This window comes from Pan paniscus, chromosome 14, assembly GCF_029289425.2.
Source record: "Pan paniscus chromosome 14, NHGRI_mPanPan1-v2.0_pri, whole genome shotgun sequence".
NCBI lineage: Eukaryota > Metazoa > Chordata > Mammalia > Primates > Hominidae > Pan > Pan paniscus.
Genome location: NC_073263.2, coordinates 111,683,324 through 111,707,246, shown reverse-complemented (window position 1 = coordinate 111,707,246; position 23,923 = coordinate 111,683,324). Strand labels below are relative to the sequence as shown.

Below are 23,923 nucleotides of genomic sequence, written 5' to 3'. Positions count from 1 at the left end.
CTGAGCTCCTTAGTCCTTGGTTCTGCAAACTTGCTTTCCCCCATTTGTTCTTCTTCAGGAATCTCTTCTGGGCATTTTTTAATTTGGGGGAAGGGGCAATTGATGATGTGTCCACAGTCATTAGACAGAGATGACTTCATTTAATGGAAAAGTCATGGTATTTTCAGAGCCAGCCTTGCTCTTCCTCCTCTCCACCTCTTAGTAATGATGAAATGGGAGCAGAGTTATTTTGTGCATGGGCAGCCTTATGTTTGAAGGGATCAGCAGTCAGCTTTTAAAAACTTATTTTTTTGTTTTTTTTTTATTTCAATTTTTTTTGGTACAGGTGGTGTTTGGTTGCATGTATAAGTTCTTTCGTGATGATTTCTGAGATTTTAGTGCACCTGTCACCCAAGCAGTGTACGCTCTACCTGTTACGTAGTTTTTGATCCCTCACCTCCTTCCAGCCTTCCCCCCACCTGAGTCCCGAAGTCCATTGTATCACTCTTATGCCTTTACATCCTCATAGCTTAGACGCCACTTATACGTGAGAACATACGGTATTTGGTTTCCCATTCCCGGGTTACTTCACTTAGAATAATGGCCTCTAGCTCCATTCAAGTTGCTGCAAAAGACATCATTTTGTTCCTTGTTGTGGCTGAGTAGTGTTCCATGGTGCATGGATTCCACCTTTTCTCTATCCACTCGTTGGTTGGTAGGTACTTAGGTTGGTTCCATATCTTTGCAGTGGCGAATGGCAGTAGTGTGCTTTGGGTGTAGCATTGCTCCTGTAAGCCTGGACCATCTGCCCTAGGCTGTGCCCTCTGCTGCCTCCTGTGCAGAGTGCTCTGTCTGCTTTGTGTGTGTTCTGACACCAAAAATGAGGGCATGACTCCATTAACCGGGGAGACGCAGGAGGAGGAAGAGAGGCTTCCCGGCTCTTCACTGACACGCTTTTACTTCCGCCCTCACAGGGACCTCCGGGAGCATCTGGCTACCCTGGAAACCCAGGACTTCCCGTATGTATAGAAAACGTGCTCTACTTCTTTTATGAAATATTCTTCCATCAGGCGATTTTCTGCCTGGGTTACATTTTCACTTTCTTCATTGCAGGGAATTCCTGGCCAAGACGGCCCGCCAGGCCCCCCAGGTATTCCAGGATGCAATGGCACAAAGGTAAATCCAGAACCGAGACCCTCCTTTTTGTGTGTGTTTACGTAATTTTTGCATATTAAGGAGTCAGGTAGTGTGATTCTGTTAATAGAGTTTTATTTGCCACAATTGGAAAGTTGCTTGTCTTAAAGTTTGCTTTATTTAGTAAGGAAATACAGTTTTCCCATATTTAGTGTACCAGAAAGATATAATTGTTCCTTTCTTTTTTGTAGACTTTTATCCTAAAATTGCATTTAAGCACAAAAGTTATTACCTATAATCATTTACTACATCACGTAAGAAAATGCCATTATGGGCCTTTGTCCCTATTAATGATACTATCAAGTCTATTTCTTCTTTCATAAAGTGGTACCCAGTAGCACAGCTTGTGACAAACTGTTTTTAGGAAATGATTTTAACCAACAAATGAAGGGTAGGGCAGAGTGACACATGCGGTGTCAGGGCTGATGTGTCTGCCACGCACAGTGCGTATGAATGATGCTCTGCTGTCTCCCCAGGGAGAGAGAGGGCCGCTCGGGCCTCCTGGCTTGCCCGGTTTCGCTGGAAATCCCGTGAGTAGAGGTTATTTAGGGCAGAACTTCTTTCTTTTAGTTATGACTTCTCTCTTTTCATTCCATTTCCTTTTCTTTCTTTCTTTGCTTATGTTTTAATAACTTATATTTTATATATAATATTATATAATAACAATTTTAATGCTAATGATATTTTGAGAAAAACAAAACTAACACCAAAACTTTCTTTTTTAGGGACCACCAGGGTTACCAGGGATGAAGGTACATTTTATTTTATTTTGCTTTATTGGATTCATTACAGGGAATCTGTTTAAAACAAGTGCCGTAGAAGCACATTTTCTTTAAACCACTTTGGCTGATCGATTGTTTCTGAACACGCTTCCCTAAACTCTGTTACATTAAAAGACTGTACAAGTAACCCACAAACTCAGATCTCAGACTCTAACGTTCAGACACTTGGCACAGCTTCTTAATGGGGAATAAACAGCGGAAGGAGGCCTGGTGTGGTGGTGAAGGCTCACTTCACGCAAACTGGGGAGGCAGATGGGAGAATGGGGCTCCCTGGGTGCCTCTCAGACTTCCCAGGAGGGAACCTGGGACAGCTTTTCCCAGGCGGGGTGTTGATGTCTTGGGGCTCGGCTGCTGGCATCAGCCCGACCTCAGACTGTGCAGTCCTGTAATGTGTGGGCTGTGCTTGGGCACAGGGCGGGGACCTCGGTCATCTGGGTGTTGGGATCAGCCTTGTCAAAGGGAGGCTTACAGGTCTCAGCAGCTGCAGTAGAGATAACTGCTTACCTGGATGAAGGTGAGAGTCCCTATGCTCGCTCCTGTGATTCAGAACATGTAGGAAATAAATCCTCATAATAGCCCTGTGTGTTAGCATGCTCCAGGGACACAGAACCAGGAGCATGTGTGTGTGTAGCCAGAGAGAGGAGAAACTGCTTCTAAAGCATTGGTTCTCATGATGGTGGGGGCTGGCAAGCTCAAAACCTGCAGGGTGAGTGGGCAGGCCAGACACCAGAGAAGCGGTGGAGCTGTGGTCTTGGGTCTGAAGGCGGTGTGTGGGCAGAATTCCCTCTTCCTCCAGGGAGGTCAGTCTTTTATCCTATAAGGCTTCAGCTGATGGGATGAGGCCCACCAGCATTATGGAGGGCCATTTGCCTTATTCAGAGTCTACTGATTTAAGTGTTAAGCTCATTTTAAAAATCCCTTCACAGAAACATCTGGTCTGGTGTTTAACCCAATAATGTGGCCTAGCCAAGTTGGCAGATAAAATTTACCATTACGCCGTGCTTTTATAAAAGTATTCATCCTGAGCCTTTTCTCAGAAGAGAATTCTTGTTTTGTGAGGAGAGCCTGTGGTCACGCAGTAGTCTTTCAACCAGAGACGAGGGCCCTTGTCTAGAGTTGGGGGTGGTCCTGTGGGCAGTGTGGCAGACCCCTTTGCTTTGCCGTCTCTACATTCAGTCCCGGCTGCGGCTCAGTTGACCATGCAGTGGTTAACGCTGGTCATTAAGACGGCAATCACGATGGGAGAGATGGCCAGGCTATTGATTTCCAGTGCAGACGGGGTCTAAATCCCAGACTTCGGCTAGTCCTGTAACACTAATATATGCCAGCTATCAAAGAGTTTTCAGCTTCTTTACATGGATGTCGATATTTGCAACTTTCTATTTTCTTTCTTCATCCTCTAGGGTGATCCAGGTGAGATACTTGGCCATGTGCCCGGGATGCTGTTGAAAGGTGAAAGAGGATTTCCCGGAATCCCAGGGACTCCAGTAAGCATTTGCTGAATCATTATGAACATGTGCCACCTCACCCTCCCAGTTCGCATCTGAACTCATTTCTTTCTCATGCATTCTAGGGCCCACCAGGACTGCCAGGGCTTCAAGGTCCTGTTGGGCCTCCAGGATTTACCGGACCACCAGTAAGTTTTGGGGGCTGTCTCTCCGAGGCAATCATTTAAAAAACAACTATATTGAGGTGTGAAAATAAATAATAATTTAGTAAAAACTTTACACAGTTGTGGTCGCTCTTAATTTGGACATGGCGGAATCAGCTTCCCTCTTACTAAACATTTGGCTGGCATCCCGGTACCCATATACCCAGAGCTGTGGGAAAGGGATGATGAGAGTACCATAAACTGATACCCTGAAACAAATAATGCAGTCATGGTTGAAGGGGCTGGCGGGGTACTGCTGATAGTCACAGCCTGTGGGAGTGAGTTCAAAGATGGACAGACAGGCTGTGCCCCAGGTGACTTCACCAGGGAGCAGGGGAGACGGATTGGTATTGATATGGTCACACCTGAGGGTCCTGCACCTGCTAGGAGTGGGGAGGGAGGGGAAGCCCAGGAAAAATATTTCACAAATAAATTATCATGTTGACCAGAGAATCTTAAGATAACGTCAGCCTAAAGAAGGGCTTAAAGCTCCCTAGAGTTCTGAATCCTATTTAATTAAAATGCTCTCTCTCCCAGGGTCCCCCAGGCCCTCCCGGCCCTCCAGGTGAAAAGGTAAAAGTTCTTTTCATTTTTTGTTCTTTGGCATTAGTATAAGGCTATCATGAAATTGCTATAGCTCATTCTTCTTATTCTTTCAGTCTCTGTAAAAAAAAGTTGGAAAATTAACACTATCTTTATCTAACTATACCTTGAAGTATCTATCATATATCATTTATTATCTATTGATTATCTATCAATATATTGATCTTTTCTTTCATCCATCCCTTAGTCAATACTTTGGAATCACTGATATTTCCCTTAGTTTTCTAATGCAAGAGTTTAAAAACTGTAAATTTTTAAAAAGGTCTTTAGAATTTTTGATCAGTCATACTTTAAAAACTTTTTCATAGACATTGAATACAGCATGATCGTTACTTTCCAGAAAATTTTATGAGAGTTATGGGACAAAGCTATTGCCTGAAATCTACCATCTTACTGCATTTTGTGTGAGGTTTGTAGAATGACTTTGAACGAAGTAGACAAGTCTAATAATGAGAGCCTAATTTTTAATCCACAGGGACAAATGGGCTTAAGTTTTCAAGGACCAAAAGGTGACAAGGTGAGTGCATTTTGCTCTGGAGTGCTTTCATGTTGAAAACCACAGTCCTCACCTGACAGTTCCCACCTTTGGATCAATGTCTGGATGAGGTCAGACCTAGGATTTATGAGTCAAATTTAGGACTTGACCATTAGATGCGTAACCCTGTAAGCCCTGCAGAGCGGGAGTCCACCGCCAGGAAATTGGGAGTAGTACGGTGGGCAGCGGCCCCTCACCACCAGCCTCTCTTCTCAGAGGCGGGCATGTCCAGGGCCACCACCAGGAGAATTAGGACTAGCACGGTTGGCAGTGGCCCCGCACCACCGGCCTCTCTTCTCAGAGGCGGGCAGGTCCGGGACCAAGTGGGTGTGGGAGGAGATGCAGTGTGGAGCCGGGAGGGCACAGACCACACAGCAGGTGGCTTCATCCTGCAGAGAGGAGGCAAGTGGTGGGTCCCTGATCCTCTCCAGGAGTTTCCCTGGATCAGACCAATGAAGCAGGCACTGGCTAAGAAGGAATGCCTGCCATTGCTGTAGCCAGCCTGTGGAAGGCCAGATTGTCCTCTGACATCCAAGCTGGTGGAGGCAATTACAACCAGAGCGCCCAATACAGTGGGGCCTGGATGGATCTGGACGTGCAGGTGGCCTCTGCTTGCCACCCAAGATTTTGGCCCAGACTTTTCATAAACTTTGAAATATAGTGACTCTGAAATGTATGCAGTTGTAATTTTTAGGTGTACCCAGCAGTTAGGATGCCCGAGGAGGGAGACTCTTGATGGTTGTCTTATTCTGGGGTTACCTAAAATGCCTTCTTTTTTCTCAAGCTCTATTAGGCAGTTTGTATTCCTTTCCTCCGTGCCATCAGAGGCCAGTATACACTATACAGGGGCACGCAAGTCCGGAGGTGTCTTGCAGGTGTTCAGATTCCGTGGTTATTCCTGAGCTAGTGGCCACCCATAGAAGAAGTGAAATTCTCCTCCTGGGTTTAGATACTTGTTGTATCATCTTCCTATTGAAATTTGATTTTCTGCAGAGGCAAGGATGATTAGAATAGAATAGAGTATAATTACATTTTAAAAATAGGTGTTTTATTTTAGGCTTTTACCTCTCTCTGCAATTTTTCATGTCTGCATAATTGTTTTCATGCCTAATTAATTTTACATTTTTATGTCGACAGGGTGACCAAGGGGTCAGTGGGCCTCCGGGAGTACCAGGACAAGCTCAAGTTCAAGAAAAAGGAGACTTCGCCACCAAGGGAGAAAAGGTATGAATGGGCTTCATCCAGTGAATACTGATTTTCTAATTTTGGACAAATTCCAAAGGACAAAGAGAAAATGGGTCAAAACTCAGTTTTTCCAGCTACATTCAATCCTGGTCTGGAAAACAGATTTGTAGACTGTTCATTCCATAAAATACGAGCACCTTTGAGAGCAGAGACAGCTGGAACTGGGTTGGTCCAAGCCTGATCTGAGGCTCACCCCGCTGGATCAGGGCTTCTTAAATGTGCCCCAAGTTGGAGATGGCTTGGTCAGGAGGAGGGAGCTGGACTGGGGGGCAGGGCCAGTCATCTTGGGTCAAGCATGATAAACCCTGCCCTGCTTACAGTTATACCAGTCAATGCCAAGTGAGTGCTGGAGATCAACATGAATTTCTTTGTTAATATATCAGAAAAAGGTTTTTTTTTTTCTGCTGTGTGCTTAATGCAGCATATAACAAATGATACAGCTGTTTGATAGTGCTGATCTGTCTCTTGAATTCTTTCAGGGCCAAAAAGGTGAACCTGGATTTCAGGTCAGTACTCAGTTTCTGCCTATCATTTTTAGGTCAAAGACCATAAAGATTTAAGTTTCAAGTTTTTTTCACCTTAAGTTTAATATCTATCTAATTTAAATTTTGCTTAAATAGACGAATAAATCTCTTTGTCTTTTTATTCGTTTAAGGGGATGCCAGGGGTCGGAGAGAAAGGTGAACCCGGAAAACCAGGACCCAGAGTAAGTGCTTTCCAAAGTCCTTTTATCATAAAACAATTCTCCTTCCATGCGGAAAATTGCAGATTCACAGAAACACAAGAACAGAAAAGGCTCGTAGGGACTTCTAGTTTATCCCTTTCATGCCCCGAAGGGCTTTTCCGAGACTCTCCTGAGCTATATCAGTTGCAAGGCTTCCCAGGCAGGCGAGGTCCTTCCCTGTTTAAGGATCCAGCACTGAAGGTGCCACCGCCGGCTGTTCAAAGAGGCTTCTGAAGAGCCCTGGGCCATCCCTGAAACCTTCGGTCCTGCTCTGAGAGCATCGGGTTGGTTGGACCTTGCCACCCAGAACACCAGACGGTGTTTGCACAGCCACAAGCCTGAGAGGCTGAGTTGCTTTTCACTTTAGGGATGGTGGTGGCGTGAGGCCCACCCCACTGCCAGTCAGCTGGGATGGTTCTGGTTTCTACCTGGAAGCAGCATGCAGAAACCTGCATTAAATGAAGCATTTGCATAAGCTTGCAAGTACTCAGCTGCCAATAGGCAAACTTCTCTAATGTTAGCTTTGCTACCAAGATACAATCACATTTTAGAAGACTTGTAGCTCATCGGACTCCGCTCTTTAAAAATGGAGTTCTCTTGTATTGTAACTGTTTCATAATTATTCATCATATACAATATTACTTATTATTGTGGTATTGTCAACTTACATAGAGCCCTCATTTCCCTTGCTTGTGTTTCATAGGAGAGACAACATATTAAGCTATCTGAATCAGAGCTTTGGTGTTATATCCGTTATTATATATATATATACATATATATATATTTGAGACAGAGTCTCACTCTGTTGCCCAGGCTGGAGTGCAATGGTGTGATCTCGGCTCACTGCAACCTCCGCCTCCTGGGTTCAAGTGATTTTCCTGCCTCAGCCTCCCAAGTAGGTGGGACTACAGGTACCCGCCACCACACCCAGCTAATTTTTGTATTTTTATTGGAGACGGGATTTCGCCATGTTGGCCGGGCTGGTCTCGAACTCCTGACCTCAGGTGATCCACCCAACTCGGCCTCCCAAAGTGCTGGGATTACAGGCATGAGCCACCGCGCCCAGTCTATTATTTATTAAATACTAACGTTTACATCTTTATTCTACAGGGCAAACCTGGAAAAGATGGTGACAAAGGGGAAAAAGGGAGTCCCGTAAGTGTTTCTCTGTGATTTTTACAAGCAGGCTCACTGTTCCCACCACTGGCCTCTGACGGTTACTGCTTCTCTCTTCGGTTTCAGGGTTTTCCTGGTGAACCCGGGTACCCAGGACTCATAGGCCGCCAGGGCCCGCAGGTAAACGCTGGCACTATTGTGAGCCTTTATCTTCACTTTCCAATTCAACCCAGAAGTCTGTTTATTCTTTCCTAGAATAAAGGACTCTGTACTCAAGGGAAAAAAATCATTTATGCTTCTTCTGGGTAAAAACACAATTTAGTGGTTTCCTTTATGTTCATGATTTTTTAAAAAATAAAAATATATGAAATGTGCCACTCATTCAAATTTTTATATCTTTTTTTGGTAGTAGATTATTTTTTCCTGATCATAAAGCAATAGAAAATACAGAAAGATATCACGAGGTAAAGAAAGCTTACCTAATTTTTTCTGTTACCTGTTCAGAAGTGGCCAGAGTTCGCCTTGTTCCTATGTGCATACACAAGCAGACAGTTTTTAAAGGTGATAGTGAACAAGACATCTTGCTTTTTCACGTAATGATAGAAGCAGGATCTATTTCAGTGGCTGTCAGTGTAATTATGATGTGAACATCCATGCCTTTTGTTGCGTGGTATTTAGGCCATTTCCAAATTTGTATGCTTACAAGTATTTTTGCTCACTTGTCTGGTCATTTCTCTGTCAAATTCCTAAAAGCGTAATATTGGGGTCCACAGTCAGACACTTGTTTTGAAATTTTTGCCACATGCAACCAAATTGCCCCAGAAAGTCCTTCTGCCAGACCAGGGCCCTTTTAGTTGGGGAACTAACTAAAAAAAAAAAAAAAAAAAATCTAAAAAATATTTGTCAATCTGACAGGCAGAAAAAAAAAACCTCATTATTGCTTTATTTTTCTCTCTTAATATGAGACTAGGTAATGTAAGTCTTTACTAATATAAGAGATAATTTTGGAATAGTCATCACCAAAGGCGAATGGAAAGCTGCAGGGAGGGCCTCAGTAGCCTACGGTTAATTTATTAAAGCCAGGGACAAAAGGAAGAAACCCTTGGCTGTAATTTTTTGAGGAAGTAAAATCCTGTACATTTTAAATGGTAGATATATTTAGAATATAGTGGCTAAGATATTTATGTCCTCTAGATATTTCTAAAATCTTCTGGTATTCATATAAGAAAAATCAAAACATTCAATTCTTGTTTACTGCCTTAATTTAAAAGGAAAATATATACATTCATGGTAAAATGTACATATCTTTGGACTGTTTAAATCATTACGATGATGTTTATATAAAAATATTTGATATGAAAGGGTTAATTTCTTTGAGTTTTTCATCTACTATGGATGAGATTAAACCTTAAAGTGATCAGAATTTATCCACTGTTTTCAGTTAATATTAGATTTTACATTATGACCTCCAATGCAAATTTGAGAAAATCTTCACCTAAAAACATCATATAAAATGATTTATTTAAGAAAATGTATTTGGAAATCATGCTTTTATATTATTTTATTTCATTTCTCTTTTTAAAATTGAAAAACCCTGGTTGCCAGTTCCACTCATCAATGATTCTGTTTTCCGAGGAAGTGTGCAGTTGACGGGACAAGTAGCTGGGCTTTTGTAAGGAGAATAATTAGCCCCCAACTTATATTTTGCAGAGATCTTTATTTTCATGTGTCATGTGTGTGCAAAGCAAAATGAAATCTATTCATTTTTGTTGTAATCGTCACAGAATGAGAGATACTAAAGAGAGAAAAATAGTGTTAATTTACTGTAGGCACACTCTATTTTACCAGAAGAAATGTTTAATCTGCTTTCTGCAAGACAATCTTTATAGTAAGAATATGCAAGGAAAGTTATTTTTTCTTTTGTAGGGAGAAAAGGGTGAAGCAGGTCCTCCTGGCCCACCTGGAATTGTGAGTAAGAGTGCTGTCCCTGGGTCTGTGAGAGCACTGGGGGAGGAAGGAGAGGACCCTGGGTGTGTGAGAGCGCTGGGGGAGGAAGGAGAGGACCCTGGGTCTGTGAGAACGCTGGGGGAGGAGGGAGAGGACCCTGGGGCTGTGAGAGCACTGGGGGGAGGAGGGAGAGGACCCTGGGGCTGTGAGAGCACTGGGGGAGGAAGGAGAGGACCCTGGGTCTGTGAGAGCACTGGGGGAGGAAGGAGAGGAGCCTGGGTCTGTGAGAGCGCTGGGGGAGGAAGGAGAGGACCCTGGGGCTGTGAGAGCACTGGGGGGAGGAGGGAGAGGAGCCTGGGGCTGTGAGAGCACTGGGGGAGGAAGGAGAGGACCCTGGGTCTGTGAGAGCACTGGGGGAGGAAGGAGAGGAGCCTGGGTCTGTGAGAGTGCTGGGGGAGGAAGGAGAGGACCCTGGGTGTGTGAGAGCGCTGGGGGAGGAGGGAGAGGACCCTGGGGCTGTGAGAGCGCTGGGGGGAGGAAGGAGAGGACCCTGGGGCTGTGAGAGCGCTGGGGGGAGGAAGGAGAGGACCCTGGGTGTGTGAGAGCGCTGGGGGAGGAAGGAGAGGAGCCTGGGTCTGTGAGAGCACTGGGGGGAGGAAGGAGAGGACCCTGGGTCTGTGAGAGTGCTGGGGGAGGAAGGAGAGGAGCCTGGGTGTTTGAGAGCACTGGGGGAGGAAGGAGAGGACCCTCGGTCTGTGAGAGCGCTGGGGGAGGAGGGAGAGGACCCTGGGGCTGTGAGAGCACTGGGGGGAGGAGGGAGAGGAGCCTGGGGCTGTGAGAGCACTGGGGGAGGAAGGAGAGGAGATGCAGGGCACACGCCCACAGCTGTCTCTAGAATTGCATTTGTTATGTAAAGTGGTTCATGCTACTTGAAATGATTTTCTAATTTGTTGTATGGAGTTTAGTGTTTATTATTTTTATTATATTTTGATAATTTCTGCACATCTTTAAATCACTGAAAATGAAAAGGTTTGCACATGAATGAGAATATTAGCAACATATTTGACTCCTTTTTTTTTTGAAATGGAGTCTTGCTCTGTTGCCCAGGCTGGAGTGCAGTGGTGCGATCTTGGCTCACTGCAACCTCTGCCTCCTGGGTTCAAGCGATTCTGCCATCTCAGCCCCCCATGTAGCTGCGATCGCAGGTGCCCACCACCATGCCCAGCTAATTTTTGTATTTTTAGTAGAGACAGGGCCTGACTATGTTGGCCAAGCTGGTCTTGAACTCCTGATCTCAGGTGATCCACCCACCTTGGCCTCCCAAAGTTCTGGGATTACAGGCATGAGCCACTGTGCCTGGCCTTGACACCTTTTTTAAAAAAACATGGTCCACTGAGGAAAATTTTTGTAAGAGAAACAGGTCATCTACAATTTAACTATCCTGGTAAAACAATTTTTATTTTTGCAAATAACATTTTACTACTGGTCAACATACATATTTTGCATACTTGTCAGTGATGTGTGTGACATTTAAAAATGGGCATTATCATGTTTGCACATATCTTCATGGTGATCATTTTCAGTGTCCTATCAGAGAGTTGTGCTTTAATTTTTTTAGCCATTTTGCCCCCAGACTTTTTTGAAATAATGAAAATGTTACCGTTCTCTCCTTTGCTGCCTTCCTTGCAGTGCCACAGGTAATGCGTTCACACAGCCCATTTTATTTAAAGATTTACATTGAAGGGTTTTACTTTCATTTTTTAACAGACAAAAATTGTATATATTTATGGTATACATCATGATGTTTTATATATATAACTTGTGGGATGACTAAGTCAAGCTATTTAACATTGGCACATTTTAATAATATCTATTAATTGATAGAAAGGAATTATTGTTTAAAGGTAATATGCAAAAGTTGACTTTGCCGCTTGTCTTGAATTTCATTAATTTAGAATCAGGGCCAGTGAATTTTCTCCTTGTTAATGAGCCGAAAGTGCTTCTTCTTGTCTTGCGACCTTAAGGAAGCGCCTACTTTTTTTTTTTTTTTAAGAGTGTTCCTCTCATAATACGTTGTAAAGTAAAACATTCTGTTTATGGCTTGTATGTACAATTAGAAATTATAAATCTAAGCCTCAAATTGATGTTACTCCATCTTTACCTCACTGGAGTGTTACAAAAGCTGCTGCCAGGCAAACTATTACAAAAGGAAGCAGAACCGCCTGCCTGGCAGTATCCTTTGCAGGGATGGTTACAGCGTGTTTATTCCATATGCTTTTGTTGTTGTTGTTTGTTTGTTTGTTTGTTTGTTTGTTTGAGACAGAGTCTCACTCTGTCACCCAGGCTGGAGTGCAGTGGTGCCATCTCAGCTCAGTGCAACCTCCACCTCCTGGGTTTGAGCGATTCTCCTGTCTCAGCCTCCCAAGTAGCTGGGATTACAGGCATATGCCACCACGCCCGACTAATTTTTGTATTTTTAGTAGAGTCGGGGTTTCACCATATTGACCAGGCTGGTCTCGAACTCCTGACCTTGTGATCCACCTGCCTCAGCCTCCCGAAGTGCTGGGATTACAGGCATGAGCCACCACACCGGCCTATCCCATATGTTTTAGAGGCTTATCCCCTCCTCCTTGTCCGCTACCATTGCTGCTACTTCACTTTCATATTTCTTGAAATAAAAACAAATATGTACATTTCTTCACTCATACTGCTTTACTATACAGGACTAGCCATTCCCATGCCACGGGATGATCACCTTTTCCTTCTCGATTCAGGTTATAGGCACAGGACCTTTGGGAGAAAAAGGAGAGAGGGGCTACCCTGGAACTCCGGGGCCAAGAGGAGAGCCAGGCCCAAAAGGTAGCTTTCTTGCCTTTTTCCCCCCTCCTCCTACTCCCCCTCCTTCTCTCCTCCTCCTCTTCCTCCTCCTCCCCCTCCTCCTCCTTTTCCTCCTCCCCCTCCTTTTCCTCCTCCCCCTCCTTCTCTTCCTCCTCCCCCTCCTTCTCTTCCTCCTCCCCCTCCTTCTCTTCTTCCTCCCTCTCCTTCTCTTCCTCCTCCCCCTCCTTCTCTTCTTCCTCCCTCTCCTTCTCTTCCTCCTCCCCCTCCTTCTCTTCCTCCTCCCCCTCCTTCTCTTCCTCCTCCCCCTCCTTCTCTTCCTCCTCCCCCTCCTTCTCTTCCTCCTCCCCCTCCTTCTCTTCCTCCTCCCCCTCCTTCTCTTCCTCCTCCCCCTCCTTCTCTTCCTCCTCCCCCTCCTTCTCTTCCTCCTCCCCCTCCTTCTCTTCCTCCTCCCTCTCCTCCTCCTCTTTCTCCTCTTCCTCCTCCTCTTCCTTCTCTCTCTCTCCCCCCGCTTTCTATTTCTTCCTCTCTTTTTGTCTAGTTTTGACCTGTGTTCCTCCATATTTTGGAAGCATCTGCAGGCCTTGCAGGACTGTCTGTGACCAGGTCTCCTCCAAGTTCCTATTTCACTGTCACAACGGGGTTCAGGAGCCCTTCGCTGTAGCTTTGAGAGCAATGCATTTCCAGAGTGGGGGCTCAGGTGGTCTCCCGCTCTCTTTTCTACGTTCCCTTTGGCCATGCACCAAGCAAGGCTTCAGTAGAGAAATAAAAAAGTGTATACAAACGGGTGAACTGTTCTGTTTGATCCAACACTCTCTTTCTCTTTTCAGGTTTCCCAGGACTACCAGGCCAACCCGGACCTCCAGGTGAGACTCCTTAACTGATTTGTTATAGCATACTTGCACACCTTCTGTGCTGTTTATATTCTGAATATATAATTTATCACGAATGTTAGATATTTGCACACAATCGGTAGCAATCTTACTACATCTTTTCTAGTGATGAAAGCAGAGTAGACAAGTGCTTATAGATAAGTATCTTGTCTTTTGTAAGTGACCGCTTAGCATGTTAATGAACATGTACACCCTTATGTCTCTCCTAGGGATCCAGATCTATTCTGCCCAGCTCTGATGTAACCCCACCAGAGCCAGCCTGCCCCCCTCTTTTCCCACGGCTCCCACTGAGCAGGTCCTGTCTTTCCACAGAGCCCCGATTCTAGCACAGTCAGGCGCCTTCCTCCTCAGCGTCCTGACCCCTTTCCCCTCTCTCTGGAATGTTCCCCAGCTGGAGATCAGACTCCAGGACAAAACCCCTTCCAGCTGCTGTGCCCAGCCCCAGCCTTGCCTCCCTGGACCCCGGGGCTCCTCAGGGTGAAGTCATTCTCCAGTCACTCCAGACGTGCCAACCTGTGTTTCCTGGCAGACTGTGCTTTGCAGAGGCTCGCTGTTGTCTCTGTCCATATGTGCAGATGCACGTGTGTCCACGTGTGTGCATGTGCACCTGTGGTATTCTCCCAGGTCCCAGAGCTGACCCGATAAGCATCTGATGGAAACGCTCACGTGCCCTAGCATTGGCACACAATGGAGTGTTCGCAGCCTTTACGCTTTTTGCTTTGTTTTTGATGTTTACATTTATTTTTATTTTTATCCCCGTTTATTATTTTATATTTTTTTCCTTTCCAGCTGGTCTAAGTTCTTGCAGAGCCCCCTTTTTTCCTTTATTGGGAACAGACGACACCCCACACAGCCCACGCCTGGCTCAGGGAAGGGCCTTCGTCCACTCCCACTTTCTCTCTTTTCTGTAAAAACTCTGACTCTACCCTTAAAAGCATCCCTTCTCTCTCTTCTTAATTCTTGGATTCTCGGGAATGTGTGACTTCATGTCTCCTCGTAGAAGCCTTGTTTACTGTCTACAGCCTTTTATCTAACCCTTAGTGGTCTCCTAACCCAGACGCTTGATAAAAAGCCATTGAAGCTCTGGCTGGAGGAGTTACCCACGTCCCCCTCCCAAAGTCGCTGCGCTCCTCTCTGTCCAGTCCTGCCCTGGGCTCGCCTGTGGCCTTGACCATTGCCTCTGCCCGCCCCCAGCTCCCTGACCGTCCTCCTCACCCTGAGGGTCTGGTTGGCCTCGTGCCCGGGTAGTTCCTTCATTTTCCTCTCCATTGGACATGCTGCCCCTCCTTCACCACTCAGGAAGGGCACACAGTATTTTGTGGAAGCCCACAGGGGCCACCCCTCAGGCCCTTGGCTGCCTTTGAGCACGTTGTGCTTGTGGCTTTTCTCCCCAGTGACAGGCTGGATGTCTCAGGCTCTGTGCCCCTTTGGTCAGCCCTCTTCCCTCTCCTCTCCATGCTGCTCTTCATTCCTGCCAAGTCTTCCTGCGTCCTGTTTCCCTCGACTGTCCTTTTTCTCACACTCTCCTCATCACAGCCTGATGCTGGGAGCAGAAGCTGGCGCGTCCCTCACGGAAGCAGCAGAGCTTTCTCCATGCGGCCTCCTGCACCACCACTCTCTCAAGCGTTGCGTCCGGCCTCAGCTCTCCCAGGGGCACATGGTCTTACCCTTACAAAGTTACAGTGGCCGAACCTGACCTGATATGTTCACACCTAATGGCTACTCTGACTTCAAACCCTTTTACAGAACCATCTTCTGTGTCCTTAGTTGTGATTTTCTGCTCTTCCTTCTAGATTGCCAACCCACTGACCATCCCTTTGCTCCAGGTCCACTTTAGCTTTGTTGAATGACATTTCTGTGCCCTCATTGGCCAAGTAGAAATGCAGTGCACCCTCTACAGCCTTTTAAAAATATGTTGGGAATACTATTTGCACTGAGAGAAATTCACAGATTTTAATATCTACGTAATGAGTCCCTGTTCCTTGAAGTTAATTTGTAGGAAACATTTGACTGTCAGCATGAAATGGCAAGACACCTGCCAGCTTAATTTGGTTTTACATGTCTAAAGCAGTTCCCTTTTCAGTGATGGTCTGGTTGGATTTTTACCTTGAACAGAGTTAGGAGAATGAGTTTGTGCTGTAGATGCTAAGCGGCCCTGAGGTTACTGATGTGAGCTTCTGTCTGGTTGCAGGCCTCCCTGTACCTGGGCAGGCTGGTGCCCCTGGCTTCCCTGGTGAAAGAGGAGAAAAAGGTGACCGAGGATTTCCTGGTACATCTCTGCCAGGACCAAGTGGAAGAGATGGGCTCCCGGGTCCTCCTGGTTCCCCCGGGCCCCCCGGGCAGCCTGGCTACACAAGTGAGTTCCCTCAGAAATGGTTTAATGTGGGGTCCAAGCAGACGCCAGGGTGCCGGGCAGACCCAGGCTGGGGGCTGTGATAGTCCCCCACAGCCAGAGTGTAATAGAAAGGCGTGGATTCTTCTAATCATCCATATTCCTCTAAGGGAATCTTCAGAGAATGAACCATGCTACAAAAGCAATAGTTAAAATTTCAAAATAAAGCTGGTTTAACGGAGTAAATAACATGTTAACCACCTCTGAGACTCCTGGCATCTAAAGTTAAAAAGCAAACCTGTTGAGTTATGTAGTTTTTATTGAAAACAGAATGCATTCTTCTTCATCTAGAGATACAAATGAATACTAGGACACACACACACACACACACACACACACACACACACACACCAGAAACAAGGAAGACAGGATTACATGGGTAAAGATTACATTAGTAAAGTCCAGAAAAGCCAGCTTTTATTCCAGAAAAGGTGAACATGTAACATGGAAGTCTTGACTCAATTAAGACGGCCGTGTGGTCCCAATACAATACCAAAGCAAATTCGAAGAAAATCTCCAAGGATTTAAGCCAACCTGTGCAATGGGAGTGTGTTCAGGTACCTCGAGCCAGCCTTTGGAAGCTGCTGGATCAAAACCAACGTGTGCTCTGTGGGGTCCCTGAAACACGCATCCTCTGTGGGGTTGATTGAGAAAGGATTCACAGGCTTCAAGTCCCAGCAAGATTTATTTGCTAGAATTCAAGCAAATCTTTACGAAAGGGAGTTCTCATGGATGAGGCCACTGTTGGGGGCTGGGCCAGGACTAGATGGAGCCATGGATTCCAGCCTGGCAGCTTCGATGGGGAATGTGATCTGCATGAATTTGGGTAGGAGAAAGAACAGATCATGTGTGACTTTGGGGATCTTTTCTCCTCTGCTCTTGTGATTGTGTGAAACATGGGAAATGAAGATAAAATATTGCAGTCCTGGAGACACTCAATCCAGAGGCTCCTTTTCTCTGTGTGTCTGAGAGAAGGTTGTGAGCCCTGACCAAGGGGCCTTTGGGTTCCAGATTCATTCAGCGGGGAAGGGAGTGCCTGGGAGGCAGCAGGCAGGGATCTAGCAGCGGTGACAAGACTCAACAGATCCTGCTGTCCTGGAGCAAGTATTCCATGGGGGCAGACAGGGGTTACCCAAGACAAGGGAATTCTCAGGAATGCAGGAGATGATAAGTCCGGGGATAAACTTAAGCAGGAGAGTCAACAGAGGGTTCTGGGGTGGGGGGTGGGCAGGGGATTGTGGTTTTAAGCAGAGTGATTTACAAAGACATGAAGGGGGTGAGGGAGCCAATGGTGGGGAAATCTGGGAAAAGGACATTCTTTTGGATGTTCGTAATTTTGCAAGTGATGAAATATAAACACACGTCATGTAAAAATATGAACTTTACACTCTTGTTAATTGAATGGGATGTGTTAGCTGAACACATTGTAATATTTACTATTCCAGGTTTTCTAGGTGGCCTTTTTAGTCCACGTAAATTAAGTAATTCCCAATCACAGAGTATCGAGTACTAATTTAGAAATGAGATTTGTACTAAGATTTATAATGTATGTTAAAGAGGCTACATCTTAAAGCCATTGCTACCTCAGGACCTATCGATAGAGCATTAACCACGCAATGCAGCCATTTGTGCATGTAAGTTCTGCCACTGCATTCTTGTCTCAAGTGGGTACAGCCAGCTCTAAACCATCTGTGGCTGCAGATACCCTTGATGAGAAGGCGTTGTGAAATGTAAACTCTAGATTTGCACTTTAGAACTCCTCAGAAATAATCACTGCATAAGATGAATTTAAATGGACTTTGGTGAGGATGTACTGTTGTTTTTTTGTTTGTTTGTTTTTTGTTTTTTGTTTTTTTGTCAGGGATATGAAGGGATTCTGGTTGAGCTGAAGCAGGCAGGAGTTATGTTCTGGAAAAGGAGTATAACAGTTACATGTCTCTCAATATTCTTGAGCATACATTTCTAGAGTCAAGGAATTAGTATACCCTAGGCTCACCGGGATGAGAGATGTGGGTTCTTTCAGTAAAGTAATTTAGGGGCGGCTCTTTGAAGCATAAACATGGAGTCCACTTTGTTTAAGACGATGGTGCCAGCTGCACCAATGTCGAAGGGCTAACGAGGAGCCAGGCAGGACCAGAGTCACCAGGAGCAGTTCCCTAGCAGTGGCCGTGGGGGACCCATGGCGACCCCACTTGGGCTTTCTTGCCTCCTGTGCTTTGTGGGGAGAAACTCAGGGAAAGACACCTAAGCACATAAGCAACAAGCAAAGCAAAAGCACCTGCCCCATAGTTCCTACACAGCGGAAGCTAACTTGTTCTGCTGAGCTCTAAACCAAGTCATCAAACAAGGTGTGGGATCTTTTTAGGCATTCTGGTTCTAGCTGGGGTGGGCGAGCTGGAGAGTTGACCTTGGTTAATACATTCAAGCCCGAGGGAGGGCCCCACAGCCCCACTCCACACCCTGGGGCCCTTCTATAGTCAGGGACTCAAGATGTCCAGGTGACAGCTGAACAGAGACTGCCCATGACTTTGTCATTAGGTGAAGACCCTGTAAGGGAGAGGGGAGGGCCTTCAGTGCTGGTGCGTGAATGTTAGGATTATGCCTGGGCAGGGATGCTGGATACCAAGTTGTTCACTGTGTCTTTTTTCTTCAAGGATCTTGGGGAAGGAAATATAAACTCCATCTCAGTGTGTCCAAATCATAAAACAATAAACAATACTGATATTTTTTACTAGAACCTAGGACAGATGGTGTGTACATTACTGCAGTTTATTTTTATGCCTCTTTACATAAATGATGCTCAGAATTGAATGTGAACAATTTGAGGCATTTCCTCGTGGGCAGTCTGCAGCTCTAAAATAATGATTAGTTTTGCTGTAAATTGGGTTAGAGGGGGAAAAAAGGAAGAAAATTTTTCTAGTCTCGGCTTTGACTAGATGCATGACCCTGGACAAATCACTTGCCTTTCTTGAGCCTCAGTTTCTTCATTTGTAAAATAAGGGTGATGGTAGGCACTTGGCAAGATGAAATGAAATAGTATACAGGACAGGGCTGATGCACCTACAGATACTTCAGAATTTGTGAAATAGAAAAGTTGGCAGTGATGGCTTGGGATGGTGAGTGAGTGGTGGGTGGTGTGTGGTGATTATGTTTTGCAAGTGGTGGATAGCCTAAGATGATTTTGAAACAAACTAAAGCTGAATTTCTAACACTTATCAAATAGCCTAAAATATTTTGGTTTTATAATAGAGGTTGAGTTAGGAGAGGGTAAAAACACCTAGCTATGATCCTATAACTCTGACAACTCAATTTCAGATGGAATTGTGGAATGTCAGCCCGGACCTCCAGGTGACCAGGGTCCTCCTGGAATTCCAGGGCAGCCAGGATTTATAGGTGAAATTGGAGAGAAAGGTAAGAAATTTTGATTTTTTTTTTAATGGTGGTTGTGTCTGTGCGTCTGATTTTTTCCCACATACTTACCGGCTTTGGAGCCAAGTGAGGGTGGGCAGAGTTAGGGCGTAGGTTCCTTTGATGTGGAACCCTCTTCAAAATCTATTCCTAGAATAAGCATCTTCTGGAACTTAGTTGATGATCTGGGTGGGAAAGGTGGAGACAGCCCTGAAAGTCAGAGTTTTGCCCTTTCTCCCTTTCCGAGGACCGTGAAGTCAGTCTTGCTACAGTGGGCGTGGTCAGCAGATAAAACTCAGACTGATTTGTTACCGCAATCTTTCCATTCAGTGTTTGAGAAGAGACTTCTGTTATCAAAGAATGCTCTTCCCTCCTTCAAGCCAAGTCAAAAATCTGCACGTGGAATGCTCACCAATTCTTCCAGTGGTGTTTGCATCATCAGTGTGAGCAAATCTACTGTTGATGCATTAACCAGCTTCACTCTGGGCTCTCGGTTCCATCTTTAATCTTTCCAAGTGTTTGCCTTACTACCCGCACAGGACACTTATTTATCTCTTCCGCCATCCTAGACACAGAGGTGGATTATCACTGCATCAACAGTCCTGCCTTAGAGGGGAATAAGCAATGGACATTCTGATATTTATATGCCTGTTGGTAACCCGAGAGTAGGACAAATAGGAGGCTGTCCCTCAAATCAACCCCACTGTGTACCATTTCTGCCTGTGAACTGTAAACATGTTTTAGTCTTCAAATGTCTAAGACAGAAATGATGCATGGGAAAGTTTCAGCCAGCATCTTAGAATTCTGACAGCCACATACACTGCAGGACCTAAAATGGAAGCGATCTTGGGCGTCATCACAGGGGTGCCACTGATCTGAGTCAGTGTACAGTTTGGGTTTTAATGAGTCTGTCTGCTCTAGTTACCAGGCGCTCAGTACTTTGTGAGATGGGCTCTTCCATTTTATGACAGATCCAGCGTCCAGAGGTTCTTCACACTGCAATCTTAGCTATCCATCCCCCAGATCCTAGGAGAAGCATCTGTCTTCTCGAGTCTTCCCATTCCTCTTTCGACTCCATCGTCTGCTGGGAATGCACCTTGTCTCCCCACCCACCTGAAGCCTTGCTAACAGACACACCCACGAATGCCCCAGTGCCCAGAACTTAGCTGGGTTCTCAGCTGTGTTGTACCGTGCCCCTTCCACTGATGGGCTCCTGCTCTGCCTCCTGAAAGAGCTCAAAATGAAACCATGTGCCTGCTCCCACACTTCAGGGGCATGGCCTACCTGCACTGGCCCTGTTTTACTTCTGACTGAGGGGCGTCCCAGGGCAGAGTGGGCAATAGCAGTGCCCGCGTGCGGCTGCCAGCCAGGGCAGAGATGGGAAGAACATGGCCATGCCGCCTTGAGGTCCCTGGCATGGGCTTCTCTGCGAGCACTTTTTGCTCTGTATTATGCCTGATTTGTGCCTAGAAACCAGACATTTCAATATTTAAGACACAGGAATAGCTAAGACAATGTAAGGTCTCTGAGCTTGGCTTGAAAATCAAGACTTTAGATGTTAGAATTTCCAAAGAAGAGCATCTCCTCTCCTTTTTCAGGGCTGCAGTCTCTCTCCTCTTCTGTCCTGGATCACATATGTGTTCTTGCTTTTGTGGCTTCTTATTCCCAAGTCCACCAACCAGTGAAGTCCATGAACTGGACTAAGCACTCAACCAAAGAGAAAGGGGATGGGTAGTTTTCACATTACAGACAAAATTACAAAAGTCAAGTCTTTTCAGGCTGATAGGCACAGTTGAATTTCTGGACCACTTTTTACTGAGGCAGCCCCTGTCTTCGCTGGGAGAAGAACTTGGATCTTTAAGCAGTGCATCTGTGGTCACACGTGACGCTTGCTGGGGGCAGTGGGCCCGTTCATTGACAGACAGGGACGTGCATTTGACTGCAGTTTCCACCCATTAGCAGAGAGCTGTCTGGAGGAGCCATTGTCACTGAGCAAACCTAAGTTTGGATGTAATATGTTAGCGACAGCCTTGCCTTTTTCTGTTCTCTCAGTGCACTGCGGAGACTTCTGGTCACATGTTACATGTAAGCACCTTTGTGTTTTCTTTTTTAGGTCAAAAAGGAGAGAGTTGCCTCATCTGTGATATAGACGGATATCGGGGGCCTCCTGGGCCACAGGGACCCCCGGGAGAAATAGGTAAGACCCACATGTGAAAAGGACCAGGTCAGAGTTTGCTTTGGTGTGTTGGCATCTTTCCTGTGAAAGGGATTTCACTCCATGAAAGGCCTGATTTTCTGCAGCCAATCCTAAAGCATAATCAGAAGAATGTTGGGCCCCACTTCCAGGATTTGTCCACATTGCTGGGAATGATCAAGATGGCCTCATAAAGATTTCCTAATAAAAGACAGCAGCATAACAGTTCCCTCCATGCCACAGATTCTGTTATCTCACAAGCAGTTAATGGAATTCATGTTTTTCCTTTAAGTGGTCCCTGGGTGTGTGGGCAGGGGGGCAGGTGTGGGGTGCTGGAAGCATTCCTGCTTCCGGGTGTACATGTGCGTCGGGTCACCTATTCCCTTTCTGAGTCCATCTTGGGCATTTTAGTTATTACTCTCTTTGGATTATCCAAGCAATCATCCACTTCCTATACAGATTTTTATGCTTTTGAGTCTTAAGAAAAGGTTTTGAGAAGTGTCTCATGAATGCTGTGTTGCTGTCTTTTTCCCTGTCTCTAACGAAAGGTTTCCCAGGACAGCCAGGGGCCAAGGGCGACAGAGGTTTGCCTGGCAGAGATGGTGTTGCGGGAGTGCCAGTAAGTAAACCTGTCTGAGTTCATGTACATATCAGAAGTTGCCACCAAGCACGTGAACAGAGTTGTGTCGTTTTGCATTTGCAAGCATGGCTTCTGCCTTGTGTGGGAGCTGGTAAGTGTTGCTGTGTCGAGCCCTCTGGAGTGACTCCATGTGGCCCTTGTCTCAGGAGAATGAGCAAGACTGTTACCCACAGAGCCCAAATCACAGCTGCCTTTCTTCTCACCTGGTCAACATTTTTTCGGCTGCTGCCGACCTGTGTTCAGGTGTGGCTGAATGGGAGTGTGTCCTTCCCTCAGGGTCTCTGGGATATCTGGAAACAAATGGTGTCACAGGAGCCACCCCCAAGCAGCCACAGTGCAGAGCCGAAGTGCTGTCTTTCTGTGTTACCAGTGCTGGTAACATCATATCAGATCATCTAAAAGCTGGTTAGTCAGTAGGTTCAGCATCAATAGTTTCTATGGAAAGATCAAGGAAAGCAGATCTGTTTCCCTCTGAGGATTTGAAATATGTTTTTATTCTTCTTCTTACAGTTGAAAATTTCTGTTACAACATCTATTCTGCAGTTGCTTTTTCAAATCCATAAATGAAATATCTGGATCACATTGACATGAAACCTTTCAATGGAACAAAATACCAGCTTCTTAGCTTTTGTAGTTTGTTTTAAAAGAATCCACTAAATAGAAGAGCATAATAATAATCTTGAATTTTGAAGGACATTATTTTCTTGCATATAATGACTTCTGTTTCTGAGGCTTTTAAATCTCAAGGCATTGTTCCTCTCGTATTTTCTTTGTTCTTCTGAGCTTTGCAAGCATGGACTGGTTTCCACAATTCCTTTCATTCCCTTTTTTCTTTTTGTAAGATATTGAAAGTCAAATTTCAGAATTATTCATTTCTGATGTAGCCCTTCAAATTTTTTAATTTTTAAAGATATTGCTGGAAGCTTCTACAAAAGAAAACCAGGGCAAAAGCGAGTTGAAATAGCAATGACCCAGCTGGAATTCAGCAATCGTTTTCTGCTTTTGAAGTTAGATCTTGGGCTTTTGCTCTCCAGAACTTCCCTGGTGCCTGGGGAGCTGAGTTAGAAGTTGCAATTGTTTAAGATATATCTAAATAAATTAGAAGTTCAAATAACTGGGTAGCCCTGACTGTAGTGGGGATCAAAGACAGAAGAACTTTGAAGGAAGCAGAAAAGGACGTTTTTAACCTCTATCCACCGCTTCATCTCCTGGGCTTTCCTGGTGGACTTCCTGCCTCAACTCTGGCTGAAACTCAGTCTAGACATATCTAATAAAAGACGGAAAAAGAGGAAAGAGGTGAGAAAGAAGGAATATTGAGGAAAGATCATAATATAGAAGAAAAGAAAGAAAACATACAACCCCAATTCTACTCCTTATGCCTTCATCAGGAGCTCCTTTCTTTCTGGAGATGGAAAAAGTCTCTAAAAATAAATTTATGGGTAAATAATTCAATTGAGAAGTTAGTAATTTTCCTTTTATTGGAAGCTCCGTGATTTAACTGGCTCAGAAATGTGGTTCTCTTATTTTGAATTTGGCTAGAGGCTAAAAGAGATATCCTTAAACGAGCACACAGGAGAGTAGATTAAAATGTAAAAGCGGTGAAATGCTCTGATTTTTCGTTTGACTTAGATAGCATTTCTGTGACATTTCCTTTTGAAAGCCAAGTATTTGATTTTGGGGAAAGAATAATGAATCACAAAAGGCCGACTCCCCGAGCGGATTGATGATGCCCAGGTTGGTCTGAGCAGGTTTCGTGGTTCCTGGTCACTGGGAGGATGAATTGAA

General features: G+C 45.2%; 1 protein-coding gene across 3 annotated transcripts in view; it reads left to right on the top strand.

Annotated features, from left to right (window-relative positions):
• Positions 1-23,923, top strand: part of COL4A1 (collagen type IV alpha 1 chain) — a 157,948-nt gene that overhangs the window by 93,059 nt on the left and 40,966 nt on the right. For all 3 annotated transcript variants that reach the window (XM_003832082.6, XM_034936976.3, XM_034936977.3), the window contains exons 5-24: positions 954-998; positions 1,093-1,155; positions 1,650-1,703; positions 1,899-1,925; positions 3,359-3,442; positions 3,529-3,591; positions 4,144-4,179; positions 4,685-4,726; positions 5,882-5,968; positions 6,469-6,495; positions 6,645-6,695; positions 7,824-7,868; positions 7,956-8,009; positions 9,756-9,797; positions 12,551-12,635; positions 13,442-13,477; positions 15,696-15,860; positions 19,212-19,307; positions 21,418-21,501; positions 22,047-22,117. In XM_003832082.6, coding sequence (XP_003832130.1) covers positions 954-998; positions 1,093-1,155; positions 1,650-1,703; positions 1,899-1,925; positions 3,359-3,442; positions 3,529-3,591; positions 4,144-4,179; positions 4,685-4,726; positions 5,882-5,968; positions 6,469-6,495; positions 6,645-6,695; positions 7,824-7,868; positions 7,956-8,009; positions 9,756-9,797; positions 12,551-12,635; positions 13,442-13,477; positions 15,696-15,860; positions 19,212-19,307; positions 21,418-21,501; positions 22,047-22,117 — 1,257 coding nt within the window. The remainder of the gene's footprint in view (positions 1-953; positions 999-1,092; positions 1,156-1,649; positions 1,704-1,898; positions 1,926-3,358; positions 3,443-3,528; positions 3,592-4,143; positions 4,180-4,684; positions 4,727-5,881; positions 5,969-6,468; positions 6,496-6,644; positions 6,696-7,823; positions 7,869-7,955; positions 8,010-9,755; positions 9,798-12,550; positions 12,636-13,441; positions 13,478-15,695; positions 15,861-19,211; positions 19,308-21,417; positions 21,502-22,046; positions 22,118-23,923) is intronic.